At 50.0% G+C, this 14,982-nt stretch overlaps 1 protein-coding gene across 1 annotated transcript in view; it reads left to right on the top strand.

Annotated features, from left to right (window-relative positions):
- Positions 1 to 14,982, top strand: part of Kif1a (kinesin family member 1A) — an 85,932-nt gene that overhangs the window by 9,961 nt on the left and 60,989 nt on the right. The window contains exons 2-3 of the mRNA XM_059278653.1: positions 8,812 to 8,976; positions 14,315 to 14,391. Of these exons, the coding sequence (XP_059134636.1) occupies positions 8,871 to 8,976; positions 14,315 to 14,391 (183 nt within the window). The 5' untranslated portion in view covers positions 8,812 to 8,870. The remainder of the gene's footprint in view (positions 1 to 8,811; positions 8,977 to 14,314; positions 14,392 to 14,982) is intronic.

Raw genomic sequence — 14,982 nt, 5'->3', positions numbered from 1 at the left:
TTGTCATTGGTGAAATCAACCTATAACATACATTTTTCTAATTTTCCCCAATTAATCTGTCACCAAAGTCTTGCTAGTTTCAGTGAACAAATCAGAAATATATACTTTCTCTCTGCATCCCTCTCTCTTGCCCACTTCCTTTCAAGGTCTATATAAAATTTGAATTATTGTTTTTAAAATGTATGGTGGACCTCACTTATAAAGTACTTCCAGTTTTTTGTCTAGTTTGTTGGCAATATTTTTATATTATTTAATTTAATTCTTTTCCTGAGGTAGAGTCTTGCTCTCTTGCCCAGGTTGGTATCAAACTCCTGGGCTCAAATGACTCCCACCTCAGTCTCTTTAGTGCTGGGAAATCACACACACCCCAGGGTGCCTGGCCTGTGGGTAAAATTTAAAACCACTGACTCAATTTTATCTAATAATGTAGAAAAATGTGTGTTTCTGCTGGCTGGCTGGCTTTTCTCTAGTTACAGGTTTTCCTGCTTCTTGGCACATCTAGTGATAATTTATTGGATACTAGGTGTGGTTTTTACACTGTGGTCTGAGTTACAGGTTTTACCTCTAGAGCACACTGGATGTTGCTCTGGCAGCTCCCTGGAGGGATGGCTTTGTCAGTTAAAGCCCATTAAACTTTTCTGGGGTAGGTCTAGAGTAGATTTCCTGCAGGGAGGTGTAGAGTCACCCAACAAAGACACGATTCTTTGCTGTTTCCACGGAGTTCCTGGGATGGAGAAGACCCTGTACCCTGGCTGATTGGATCACAAATACCTCTTTACCCAGTGCAAGCTTTGGGGACTGTTTAGCCTTCAACTGCTCTGTCCTTTGGTCTCTGGATCACATGGCCATAGACAGAGACTCTGCAAGGCTCAGGGGCATCACTGACAAATACCTGGAGTTGTGAGCAGTTTCTTCCGTCCAGAACTATCCAAATTTCCCACCTACCCAAACCCTGAGAGTTAAGTCTTGGCCCTGTGGCTCCATCCTGGTTGGAAGTGGAAAGTCCATATGGTTGCCAGTAGTACTGTTGTTATTGTTCGCCAAGCATTTCTGTAGCTCCATTGTGACTTTGGTGTATCCATTATTAAAAAGTTTATTTTTAAAATTTCTAAATATGTGGGCTAGGGTTTTGTTGTTGTTGTTAATATTTTGTTTTCAAGTGAAGTGATCCATTTGATAGAATATGGAAGTTATAGAATGTGGCCTGCTAAGTTTTAGATTTTTAAAAGTTCATATTTTACCCTATTGTTTTTAATTACTGCTTTTTTTCAGTAAACATTAAGACAACTAACTCTATTTGGGCATTTAAAAAAACAAAACTTAAGCCTGGACTGGAGAGATGACTCAGAGGTTAAGAGCACTGGCTGCTCTTCCAGAGGTCCTGAGTTCAATTCCCAGCAACCACATGGTGGTTCATCAGCCATCTATAATGAGATCTGGTGCCCTCTTCTGGCATACAGGAGGAACACTGTATACATAATAAATAAATCTTAAAAAACAAAAAAAACAAAAGAAAAACAAACAAACAAAAAACCTGAAGCCGGGCGGTGGAGGCAGAGCCAGGCGGATCTCTGTGAGTTTGAGGCCAGCCTGGGCTACCAAGTGAGTTCCAGGAAAGGCGCAAAGCTACACAGAGAAACCCTGTCTCGAAGGAAAAAAAAAAACCTGAAGCCTTTCAGGGTATGAGTCCCTGCCTACTTCCTCTCTCCCTGTCTTGACTCCAGTGGAATGAATTGCTTTTCCATTTGCTTGGCAATCTATGACTTTGAGCTTACATGATCATCTGCCCTGGGGAGACTGGAGCTGGGAAGTGTGGATGGTGATAATTTGCTGGAAGGCTTATGGCTGTTCTCACTGAGGATTCAGATCTGATGCTGAGACCAGCTTGGGTGCCATGGGTCGCCCAGATATTCTCAACTTGAAACTGAAACTCCATGAGGACAGGCCATGACCTTTGACTCTTAGCAACTCTTGCCTTGCCATTCCTGTGTCTGAATGTCATTGAGTCAATCCCCTGTGACCCTTTGCTGGTGTACCCTCTCCCCAGCCTTGCACACTGAGAGTGTAGCTTTGAGGATCTGCTGTCTTGAGGTGATGCTTGTAGTCATGAATGGTCTACCTCCTGCCACATGGTCCCAGTGCTCGGATGCCCTTGCATCAGCAAAGGCCCTTGCCTTCTTGCTGACATGGCACCCTTATTTTAGTAATGCTGTGTACGCACTCTCCATTCATTTTTGTTTCCTGAGTCGTTTTCTCGCTTGTTTCTGATGTGTGTTATTTGTCCTGGATTTCCAGGTGCTCTGTCACGTAGGCCAGAAGTGGCCATCTCCCCTCCTCTTCTTCTCCCTCCTGAGAAATGTCCATTTTAATGAGAAAACTTTCTCTTGTCTTCACACACAGACACACAATATTTGCTGATTAAAATGAGTCCTTTTTTTCTTGATTGTTTTAAGACATATAGCCCAGGCTGGCACAGCCTCCTAAGTGCTGGGATTACAGGTGTGTGTGTGTGTGTGTGTGTGTGTGTGTGTGTGTGTGTGTGTGTGAGAGAGAGAGAGAGAGAGAGAGAGAGAGAGAGCACCAGCTGAGCTCTTATTTATCTGAACTACCTATAACATTAAAATAATTCTTTTTAAGTAAATATGCGCACAGAAGAATCAAGAGATGTACCTAATTTAGTTGGAAAAACCACTAGTTTTTCCTTCCATCTTAATTCATTTCACCCATGTAAATTTTTTTTAAAGATTTATTTATTTATTATGTATACAGTGTTCTGCCTGCATGATGTCTACAGGCCAGAAGAAGGCACCAAATCTCATAGATGGTTGTGAGCTACCATGTGGTGGCTGGGAATTGAACTCGGGACCTCTGGAAAAGCAGCTAGTGCTCTTAACCTCTGAGCCATCTCTCCAGCCCCACCCATGTAAATTTTTTAAAGCTTTCTTTCTATAGCAAAATAACAGGCTCACTCAGTGGGTTCTCACTATTTTAAGCATTGTACAAAGACGCAATGAAGGCATTTTAGCTTTTGTATTTTGTTTGTTTCAAGGTCTCATTTTCGAGATTCATTCATTCATTCATTCATTCATGCTCTCTACCCTGAAATTCCACTGGAAAAGACAGCAAACTAGAACCAAAGAAAAGAGCCGGGCTTTCCATGAGGATGCCGAACAGGCAAGAACACAGAACAGCAGAACAACCAAATCAGTACACATCCGAAAGAAAACTACCACTAAGAAAAAAAATATCCTTAAAAATTAAAAAAAAAAAAAGAAAAAGAAAAGATTCTTGATGGACAGAGAAGAAAAAGTCTTCAACAAAATACCTATGGAGCCAAACCCCATAGCACTGGAAAGAGTGTCAGTCGAACAAAGCAGAAGGGATTATATCATCTGAATTCAAATGGCTATGTGTCTGTTGTAATCCAAACAGCACGACAGTGACGTAAATGCAGATACACAGACAAATGGAACAGAACAGGGAGCTAGAAGTGAGGCCCGCATCTGCAGCCAACTGCTGTTGACAATAGAACACGCAGTGGACTGAGAAAGGGGGGATGGGGGAGCATGCCTCTAATCCCAGCACTCGAGAGGCAGAGGCAGGCGGATCTCTGAGTTTGAGTACAGGTCTATGGAATGAGTTCCAGGACATCCAGGGCTATGTAGAGAGACCCTGTCTCAATCAACAAACAAAACAAACAAACAAACAAATAAAACCAAACAACAAAAAGAACACGTGCTGGGAAAAGGACAGTCTTTCATAGTGGTGCTCAGACAATCAGTTATCCATGTGCAGAAGAATAAAGTTAGACCCTGTCTCTCACTCAGTATAACTAACACCAAACAGGTTAAGTACTTACATGGAAGATCTGAGTTGTGAAAGTACCAGATGACATCGGAGGAATGCTTCCGGACACTGTCATCAGCAATGAGTTTTCAGAGAAGACCCCAGAGTCCAGGAAGCGAAAGCAATGATAGGCACATGGGGATTGTTTAGCTGCTGTATAGCAAGAGCCTCAGGAACCCCCAGCCGACAGAGCAGGCGGCAGTAAGTAACCCTTAGGTAGCAGCTCCCGAGGCTCATGGCCATGCTAAATGTTGCTCTTCTGCTGTCTCTGGACTGCTTTGAAACAGTAGTGATTCATTTCTTGCAGTTTTGGAGACTGGAAGGCTGCACTGAGGTGTGCTCAGTGTCTGACACAGGCCTACTCTGGCACCTTCTTGCTGTGTCCTCACAGGGACGATGGAGCCTGGGCTCTCCCTCAGGCCTCCTTCATAAGTGAGCTAGGCCAACACGGAGGTCTCCCCCTCTTGACTCAACTGCTTGGCAGGTGTTCCAACGCTTTGGAGGTTAGGACCTCAGCGTAAGAATCTGAGAGGGACTTTCAGACTATGCCTCCCATTCCACCGACCCCCATATTGCTACTTGTCCTGCCCCTTCACAGTTCTATCCAGTGTCTTCAGCTCTTCATTTCAGTCAGTGTATTTTTTTTTTCAGTTTGAGAATTTTCTTTTGATTCATTATAGTTTCCAATCCTGGGGCTGGGGAGATGGATCTGAAGTTAGAGCATTTGTCACTCTTATGAAGGATCCAGGTGCCATTCACAGCATCCACACAGTTGCTCACAACTATCTACATATCTGATGCCCACTTCTGGCACCCTGGGCACCAGGCAAAACACTCATGCACATAAGATAAATATTTTTTTGAACTTTAAACTAAAACTGAATCTTCTGGTAAAATTCTCCTCTTCACTGACGTCTTCTCCCCTTTACCCTGGGATTTGAATGTGCAGGTCATGGTGCTCCTAAGTCCATGTTGGTAATTCCTAGGTCTGTATAGTGTGTAGTTCCCCCCCCCCGCCCCCATTTTAAAGTTTTGGTGGATCTCTGTGAGTTCAAGGCCATACTGGGAACAGTCAGGTAGTGATGGAACACATCTTTAATCTCAGCACTTGAGATCTCACGCCTTTGCTTGGAAAGCACACACGCCTTTTATCCCAGGAAGTGACATGGCTGGGTGGAGAACAGTATACAAGGTGTGAGGAGACAGGAACTGAGCAGCAGTTCAACTGAGACCCTCAGGAGTGAGGACTCAGAGGATTTCAGTCTGAGGATTTGTGGAAACAGGATCGGCTGAGGAGTTGGTAAGGTGAGGTTGGCTGTGGCTTGTTCGGTTTCTCTGACCTTTCACCCCAATATCTGGCTCTGGGTTTTTTGTTTGTTTGTTTGTTTTTGTATTAATAAGATGGTTTAGCAATTCATGTTACATCGTCCCTCTATGTCCTTCTTGTTTTAATGACATTTCCCAGACTATTTAAAAATATTTATCTTTATTTTATATATATAAGTGTTTTGTCTGCACATCTGTATGTGTGTGCACCATATGCATTCCTGGAGCCATTGGAGGACACCAGAAAAAGGCACTGAATCCTCTGGAACTGGAATTACAGATGGTTGTGAGCTGCCACATGGGTGCTGGGGACTGAATCCAGGTCCTCTGTGAGAGCAGCAAGTGTTTCTAACAGCTGAGCCATTTCTCCAGCCCCGAGCCTTGTAATTTTTGATATAAGGGCTCACATTGCTGACTGAGATGCCATCCAGACCCTGACATTGCTGTACCTCATTGCAGAAGGCTCATCTCTCCCAGGAGCTTCAGTCACAAGCAGCTGAGGCCAGGCTGCGGCAGGTCTCATCCGTGGGACCTCGTCTACTGGGCTCTGCGGTACATCCCTGGATTTCCGAGACTGGCCTCCATGACCCCTGTAGTCTGTAGTGCTGGCCTACCACTGCGGAAATTTCCTTTGGCTTTCAGAGGCTCTTGGCTTGGGCTCTTAAATTCTATACCTTGGATTCAGAACTTGCCAAATGTCTTCGGGGGAGAGCTGCCGGTGTGTCCACCTTGACATTCCACTTCCTTATCTTGGCCTCCTGTTTGTTTCTACACCACAGCTCTGCAGGTTTTCCTGTCACTCGGCAACAGCTCTCTGCCTGGAAAGACTCCAGCCTTTCAGCCTCTCGCCTCGTGTCCAGAATGTAAATGGGCTGGGAGCCAGTGCCGCTCAGTGTTCTCTGTCCCTGCACCCTCTAGCCCCCTGCCGCAGAACCTTGGCCTGTTACCCCCACGGCTTCAGTAGCTCTGATCTTCACCAGCTGCCCACCTGCACGCAGGAGTGTTTTGCTGGCTTCCTGACGTGGCATTTTTTTTTTGCTTCGGAGTGGTACTAGCCCTGTGTGTTTGTGCTTCCAGAAAGGAAGTTCCAGTCTGTGGTTCAAAGGGGCCATTTGTCCAATACTGACCTTAATTTATTTTTCACTGTCCGTGTGTGAGTGTTTTGCCTGCATGCATGTCTGTGTACCACATGTGTGCAGTGCCTTTGAAGGCCCAAAGAGGACATTGGAACAGCAAACGATTGTGAGCTGCTGTGTGCGTTCTGAGAATCGAACCTGGGTTCTCTGGAAGAGTAGTCAGTATTCTCAACTGCTGAGCCATCTCTTCAGTCACCCAATACTGAGCTTATAAAACATTACTATTTCGAGAGAGAGAATGAGAGAGAGAGAGAGAGAGAGAGAGAGAGAGAGAGAGAGAGAGAGAGAGAGCCGGGGGTGGGGGGTGACACATGCCTTTAATCCCAGCACTTGGGAGGCAGAGCCAGGCAGATCTCTTGTGAGTTCGAGGCCAGCCTGGTCTACAGAGCGAGATCCAGGGCAGGCACCAAAGCTACACGGAGAAACCCTGTCTCAAAAAACCAAAGAGAGAGAGAGAGAGAGAGAGAGAGAGAGAGAGAGAGAGAGAGTATGGACGTGCTCTATCTGCTCCACAGAGCCTCCCTATGTGGGTACTGTTCTAGTCAGCTTTAATTGTCAACTTGACACAGCCTTGAGTCGTCTGAGAGGAAAACCTAGATTGGGGAATTGCCTAAATCAGATTGGCCCGTGGGCCCGTCTGTAGGGGACTGCCTTGATTATTAAGTGATGTACGAGGGCCCAGCCCACTGTGAGTGGCACCATCCCTAGGCAGGTGGCCATGGGCTAGATATGAACCTGCCAATGAGACAAGAAGCAGCATTCCTCCATGGCTTCTGCTTCAGGTTCCTGCCCCGACTTCCCTCAATGATGGGCTGTGACCTGGAAGTCTTAGCCAAGTAATCTTCTCCTCCCCATGCTGCTTTCGGTCTGTATGATCACAGCAGCAGAAGTAACTAGAGCAGAGCCGCTGTTAGCCCTTAAATGAGCACGGCTTTGCGGTGGAGGTGAGGCCGGGAGGGGTGTGTGGCCCTCCTTTGTCCTCGTTTTCCAAAAATCTCATCTTGCCAGATTTCACTGAACATCCTGCTGGAGTATCTGGGTTACAGGAATTGAGCATCTGTGCAGCTGAATTTGAGGAGAACAAGAAGCTTACCACGTCGTGTATCTCATAAACATTTTCTTCCTCGCTGATGATTTCCTGTTTCTATCACAGATACCACTTAAAGGGTGCAGTGTGTGCTGCAGCATACACGCTGCCCAGGACTCTTGTCCTAGGGCTTCACGGGCTTGCCCGGGCCACACCCTCATCCCTGGCCAGGATGTCAACACGAGGAACCATGGTTCACCTGCCCTTCCTGGGTGGTCACTCATAGACTTGGGGAACGGGGCACATGCTCTCAAAGAGTGACTGACACTCTGCCTTGCGGCTGCAGGGATCACCATGAAGGTGGGAGTCCAGCCCCCACCAGTTTCGGTTCCAGTGTGGATTTGTCCACCCTCAGTGGTAGGGAGGTCTGTGCCTCTCCTGCAACCTCTGAAAGAGCTATTAATGAGGGGCCATCAAGCCCCAGTTTCACCTGTGAGTGGGGTCATCGGCCTCAACCCTGCCCTTTCAGCACACCCATAAACCAATGCCCAGAGGTGAATCACACAGCCAGAGAGAGGCAGGAGCAGACTGACACCAGTCCATCTTTAACCCTTGCCCAAAGAACCCTGTAGGTGTGATGGTCCCCACTTTGTTCTTTTTTAATTCAGCTAAAAGATTTCTTTCTTTTTTTTTTTTTTCTTTTTCTCTGTGTAGCTTGGAGCCTGTCTTAGAACTCACTCTATAGCCCAGGCTGGCCTCTAACTCAGAGATCCACCTGGCTCTGCCTCACAAGTGCTGTGATTAAAGGCCTGCGCCACCACCACCTGGCTCAAAAGACTTTTTCATACTTGGGTCATAATCTTTCTCCTTCCGCAGCTCCTCCCAGCTCCCTCCTCATCCCGACCTACCCACCTCCACAGTCTTTCTCTTAAAAATGAAAACAAGAATAAGCATACTGCCCCCACCCCACCCAGGACACACACAAGTAAACAAAAACAAGAAAACAATAACACAGAGTCTGTTTCGTGTTGACCAACTATTCCTGAGCACGCAGGCTGCCCTGGGCTGTGTGTGGTTGATACACCCATTGGTAACTCATGCTCAAATTCCGCACAAGTTCAATCCGGACAAAATCCCAGTACTGGGAGAAGGAAGTGGGCACAAAGTCCATCCCTAACCAAGAAGTCATTCGCAAATTATGGCTGCCGGGAGAGGGGGACGGTTTTCTTCACTGGAGGGACAGTTTGTTCCGGCGTTGTCAGGATCCTCACCCTCAGCTTAGCTTTGTGCTATTCACACCAGTGCCTTTTCTTACCTGTAGTTACCTGCTCCCACTTCCGTGTCCTGTTGGCTGCTCACCACACTGTGTCACTGGGGAGGCTGAAGGGAGGGGAGAAGTCCTGTGGGTATAGCCAGGCACCCTTGTACTGCCTCTTTGAATACTGCTCCTAATTTTTGTGTCCCCCATCCCCCCAGGTGACTCTGCCCTCTCTGGGGCAAGTGCAGCGGCTGAATTACCAACCCACGCCACAGAAATGGCCGGGGCTTCTGTGAAGGTGGCGGTCCGCGTCCGCCCCTTCAATTCCCGGGAAATGAGCCGTGACTCCAAGTGCATCATCCAGATGTCAGGAAGCACCACCAGTGAGTACTGGCCGTAACGGCTACCATCAACTGCTGGTCACATGCGACCATGGGACCATGCCTACTAGCCAGACTCAAGAGCCAACCTAGCCTACGTCCAAGAGCCCTGAGCCTTCCTCACCCACATGATGTGTGTGGGGATCCCAGGGCTCCCAGATAACACATGACCACAGATGACGGCTTGTGGAAACAGAAATTTGTTCGCAGGTTCCGGAAGCCAGACATTCAACATCAAGGCACGGGCAGATGCTTCCCCTCCATTCAGGGGACCATCCTTTCTGCCTCTCCAAGCGTCTGGTGGTTGTTGTCTGGCTGGGCCTGTGGCCACACTGCTCTCCCTTCTGCCTACATTGGCCCTTGATCTCCGTGCTCTCCGTGCCCCTGCGTTCTGGTTGTTCGTTTGAGATAAAGTCTCAGATTGTTTCTTAAGGTGGATTAATATTCACAATGTAGCCCAGGCTCTCCTTGAACTCTTGCCTCAATCTCACGTATTGTAATTCCAGGTTGGCCTGAGACACGGGCATGCGCCACCCTACCTGGATGTATCTCTGTCCTCAGTGGGCCTTCTTTTTTTTTAAACAAGGACTTAAGGCATAACGTAATTCAGTATGGCTCCACGTTAAAGGCTAATCATATCTTTACCATCTTGTTTTCAAGCCTGTAACCTCAGCTACTCAGGAGGCTGAGGTGGGGGTACCACCTGAGATTAGGAGGGCCCAGTTTAGGCACCATAGTGAGGTCCTATTAAAGGAAAACAAAACACAACAACAAAAAGACCTGTTTCCAGCTAAGACCACACGCTAAAGTTCCAGGAGTATGAATTTGGGGGTAGAAGCCAACACTGTTTAACTCAGGGTATGGTTACAGCCCTGGGTTTCCAGCTCCCCACTTGGTCTGTTCTTTGCTGTGTTTCTCATTTTGGTCGTGTCAGACCCCAACAAGTGGGAGGTATGGTCGGTCTAGCCTTGGGGAGGTGGGGGACAGTCCTTCCATGAGGCCAGAGACATAGACCTGCCCCAAAGGGCCCATCCACAGCGGGCTTTGACTGCTAGGGTGGGAGGCAGGCCCAGGCTGTGAGGCTCTTGTCTGCTCATTATTTTATCGGGAAGATTTCTTAATGAGATGTTATAGAACGGCAGAGAGGTAGGCAGAGGCAGATCACCGTGGGAGGCTCGCTGGATTTTTCAAAGCTCTGACAACCACACCCAGACCTGGAACAGTACTCTGGGGGGTGGGGTGGGGAGTCAGCTGCTGCTGCAGTCCCCCCATCCCACCACTAGGGGAGCTGTCAGCCTAGCTTCTGACTCACTAGGCTGGGTGGGCTCACTTTGGGGTCCTCTATGAATGGCCAGTGTCTGAGGGGACTATGTTGATGACAGTCCACCCTAAAAAGCTGAAATCTTAGGATGAGAATTGGCCATCACCTCTGTTCAGGGTTGGTGGACCCGTGAGCCTGGGTCTCATGTGGCTTCTGTCCACTGTCTTCCACAAGCTCCTGCTTGTCCAAACTGTACCCAGTGCTTGGCACCAACAGTGACCTGGTGCTTCCTCAGGGTGTCAGATGATGACAGGGAGTCACCACACAGTGTTCAGCCACCTGGCCGGTCACTTCCTGGCTCACAGGTGGCTGCTGGAGTCAAGGGTCCCAGAGGTGTCCATTGCTGCCTCCTTGGGTGGTCACTAGGCCTACTGAGGGAGGGAGGAGGACCTTGGAATCACTGTGGGTGCTCCAGGCACCTTGAGGTCCCGTTAGTCTGTAATAGTCATCGGGGTAAATAATGTTTTGTATGCTTTATTCATGGTCTATATCCTCAGTACACCCCAAAACCTCTTGGGTTTTGGTCTCCCTAAGTCATGTTCTGTTCTCACAGAACAAAGAGAGGTGGGCTCTGGTTCAGCCATGTCCCTGGGCAGGCCTTAGGGTAGGCTGACGACAGGCCCCCTCACACAGAAGAGTCAGCCCAGGACGAGCCTCTGAAGTGAATTCCTGGAGAGCCAGGGACAAAGAGCCTGAGAGGGAGAGACTCTGCTGTGCTCTTGGCTTACTTGGGACCGACCTTGGTGGATCATCTCTCTAGTGATGCTGGGTCCTTCTCACAGTCCCAATTCCAGGTCACTTCTGAACCCTCTAGCCACACAGAAAAACCGCTGGGGTCAGGAAGCAACGCCCCCCCCCCCCCCCCCGCCTCCGCTCACTCTGCCCCTCCACCCCCACCCCGCCTCCGCTCACTCTGCCCCTCCACCCCCACCCCGCCTCCGCTCACTCTGCCCCCCACCCCCCATCCCCCGCCTCCGCTCACTCTGCCCCCCCACCCCCCACCCCGCCTCCGCTCACTCTGCCCCCCCACCCCCATCCCCCGCCTCCGCTCACTCTGCCCCCCCACCCCCCATCCCCCGCCTCTGCTCACTCGCCCCTTACTCCGCCGCCGTGTTACTGGTTGCAGGAGCCGTTCTGATCCTGAGAAGACTGCTCAATAAATTTCTTTCCCTCTGCCACTGTGCACATTGCCCCCACCCCCACTTTTGTCCTTCCCACTGGGTGGCCGCCTCTGTGCAGTCCCCACAGGCCTTGCATTGTGCATTCCTTGTCTTGGAAGAGCCTGGCTTCCGGGGGGGGGGGGGCCCAGCCAGAGTAAAGGGTAGAAGGGATGGAGCCTTTAATGAGCTGGTCCAGTGGACTGGCTTCCAAGCCTAAATGGCCTCTTTTCACTCTGCTCCTGCTTCCACAGGACAGCCAGTTGCTTTCTGGCCTAATGGGCTCTGCTTTTATGAGAAAGGGACTGTTGGGGGAGGGGCTGTTGGCCCCAAACAGGGCCTCTCTGCTGGTTGGGCTGGGAGCTGTGGTTGGACTGGAAGGCCTGATGCACTCTGGGATCTTGGCCTTCTGTGTTATGTGAACTGTGGGGAATCTCCCCACTCTCTGGAGCTCGGGCCCCGTGTATAATGAGTGAAGGCATTTCCAGTAACATACTGCAGCATCCAGGAGACAGGTTATGGGGGACAAGCCCAGGGTTCTATGCCAGGGGGGAGCCCACAATAGATTCTCCCCATGGATCACTTACAGCTTGAAATGAAGACCTGTCCTCCCCATTCATTGTCTGCTGCCCCATCCCCACTGAGCTTGTGCACTTCCTATGCCCTGGGAGGCCCCCATCCTAGGGAGCTTAGGGTCCATATGGGGTCCAATGATGCCACTAATACCAGGACCCCATCAGAGTCAGAGAGGATGGGGAGGTTGGGGCATGGAGTCTGGAGCTCAGACCTGTCCAGAAGAGAGAATGGGGCAGGGACAGGGAATCTGGAACTATGTGAAGGTCCTGACCCACAGTACAAGGGGCAATGGAGCAGAGCCAGTGGAAATGGGGCATTAGTGGCGTAAACAGAGGGGTCCTGGCCTCCTCGTCGGGGTTTCGGAGGCCTGGTTACGCTGCACTGAAGAAGTACCACAGCAGTTTCCACAGCGCCAGCCTGATCTGTGCTTGGGTTCTGGCTGCATTGAGGCCACCATTCCTGGGTCAGAAGGACTCGAAACTAGGTCAGCTTGTGCCTCTGCCTCCTTGAGGCAGCTGTGGTGGGACATACATGGTCAGTCAGTGTGTTCTCCCACTGGCCTCCCAAAGGCTGGACTCGGGAAAACTCCAGTCTAGGGGCCTAGGTAGGCTCTGAGGAGAGAGGGCTCCCGGTGATGCTTGGGCCAGATGTTTGACCAGAGGGGTGCCACTGAGCATGTTACAGCGGTAGAGGACTTCGTGGCCATAGGGTGTTTGGCTTCCCAGAGCTGCCATGACAGGTCACGGAAGGGTGGTTTAACTTCAGGAATGGACTACACAGCCACTCTGCAGATTTACAGTCTGGGTTGAGGCCTCCTGGGGCTGGAAGGGTGGATCCTCTCCAGCCCCTGCATAGCTCCTGAAGTGCTGATGGATTTGGTGTTGTGGAGTTCTCACCCTGCTTTTCAACTTTATCTTAAGGGATGCAGTGTCCTCCCTGTATGTGTGTGTCTCCCAATTTTTCTGTCTCGTAAGGCTATCTAGGTCATACTAGACGAAAGTCCACTCTGACGACATCATTTGCAGTGACCGCCGTCTCCAAACAGTCATCTTGGCATACCAGGGGGTTCATTCTGAAGTAGATGCAGGTTTTGGAAAAAAGTTCAGTCGTGGCTGAGAAGAGGCGTCTTCTCCCTCCCCATACCGTAGCAGGAAGTCATCTTAGATGCAGGCTGGTGGATGTACCAGGGATTCTAAGGGCGGCTATGTTGTGACTCTCACTAAGGAAGACTAGTCCCAAGGTGACAGAGTCCTGGGGGTGGGGAGCTTTGCTTTCCAGAATTGATGATGACTAAGATTGGCCCATGTCCTTTATGGATGTGAGAACCCCGGGCAGGGTATGCATCTAACCTGGGGGCCTCAGGTCTACATCATACACAGGTATTTTGTCTTTGATAGTCTGGGGAACACAGCCTTAGGGTGTAGGAACCAAGTCCCCTCTCTACGGCTACTGAGCACAGGTGCTGTGGGTCAGGCTTGTGGGGGATGGAAGTTGCAGGCTATTGTGTGGCCTTGCAGGCCTCCTGGACTACTGGGGCCTCTCTTGGGAAACTTCAGGCCCTAGCTGTGGGTGACACATCAGTGCTCACTCAAAATTCATCCCTGGCTATAGGGCTAAGATGATGCCTCAGCCATCTAGGTCTCTGGGGTTGGGATGGGGCCTCTGTGAGGATGGGAGGAGGAGGCAGACACTGTAATACCTCAAGAGGAACAAGTCAGGGGAGAAGCCCATGAGCTTGGGTCATAACAACAGGCTAGAAGGCATTCACTGACAACAGAAGAGGAGGGGATTGTGATATGCCTGGCAATGAGTACCTCCCCTGGAGGACAGTGAGCATGCCCACCCCCCCACCCTGCGCACACACACACACAAACACCCAGATGGGCTGTGCAGGTATGAGAGTGCCTGCAAGAGGTACGACTGGGAGGGTGACAGGGTACCCTAGACATCAGCTACTTTGGAGGCACACATGTGCCTGGCAAGGCAGGTAGACCAGTAGGCTGTAGAACCTTAGAACAGGGGAGCTGGAGCATGCAGTGTGACTATCTTCAGGAGGGATTCACCAGATGACAGGCCTGGTCTGGTGATGCTCTCTGGCATCCGTGAGTCCACCCCAGAGAGAAGGGCAGAGACTCCTGTGTGTCTGCAAGTGAGTCTCTTGTCCCATCTAGTTTGGGGGTCGGTCTGACTTGCCTGGGACTCCGAGGATTAGGTGTCTACTTTAGTCAGGATGGTTGGGAGTCCATAGCATAGAACTAACCAACCTCATTATCTTTGTCCATTGCAGCTATTGTTAACCCCAAACAGCCCAAGGAGACACCCAAGAGCTTCAGCTTTGACTACTCCTACTGGTCACATACCTCGGTGAGCTGCGTCTGGGGAGAGGCAGGCTAGGCTGGGGGTGTGAAAACTGGTCCAGCCCTGACTATAGTGTGACCCTCGGGAGTCCTGAGATCTCCCTAAGCTGCATGTTCTCCTATAAAATGGAATGAAGACTCTACCCTATTCTCGTGGAGGGTCACTCTGAGTTGACCACCAACCTCTAAGGACCAGATCCTTCTGCTCACAGTATCACAGCTATGACCATCCACTTACGTCTTCTCCCCTCTCCCAAATATTCCAAACTCAGAAATCCCAAAGCTGAGCCCTACCTGTGAGCTCTAGTATCCTGAAAGCTGAGAGATAGAAGGACTCTAGACTCCTCCCTCCCCAGCCCCCACACCCAGTCCACACCAAGCCCTGCCCATGTTCCACCTCTTCCTGGCTCCTTCTAGAAGCATGCCGTCCATTCCCTCAAGCTCCTTGGCCTCTGGATCTCTGAATGTAGTCCCAGAGTTCTTCAGTGCTGTCTCACCATCTAGTCCTCCTTCATGGTTGTGCCCTTTGGCTTGGCCATGTCCTCCCTCTGCCTGAGGAACCCTCTGCCCTCAGGATAATGTCCAGCCTAAACAGTCC

Source organism: Peromyscus eremicus, chromosome 13 (genome assembly GCF_949786415.1).
Source record: "Peromyscus eremicus chromosome 13, PerEre_H2_v1, whole genome shotgun sequence".
Lineage (NCBI taxonomy): Eukaryota > Metazoa > Chordata > Mammalia > Rodentia > Cricetidae > Peromyscus > Peromyscus eremicus.
Note: the sequence above shows the minus strand (reverse complement) of the source record. Positions and strands in the feature narration are given on the sequence as shown.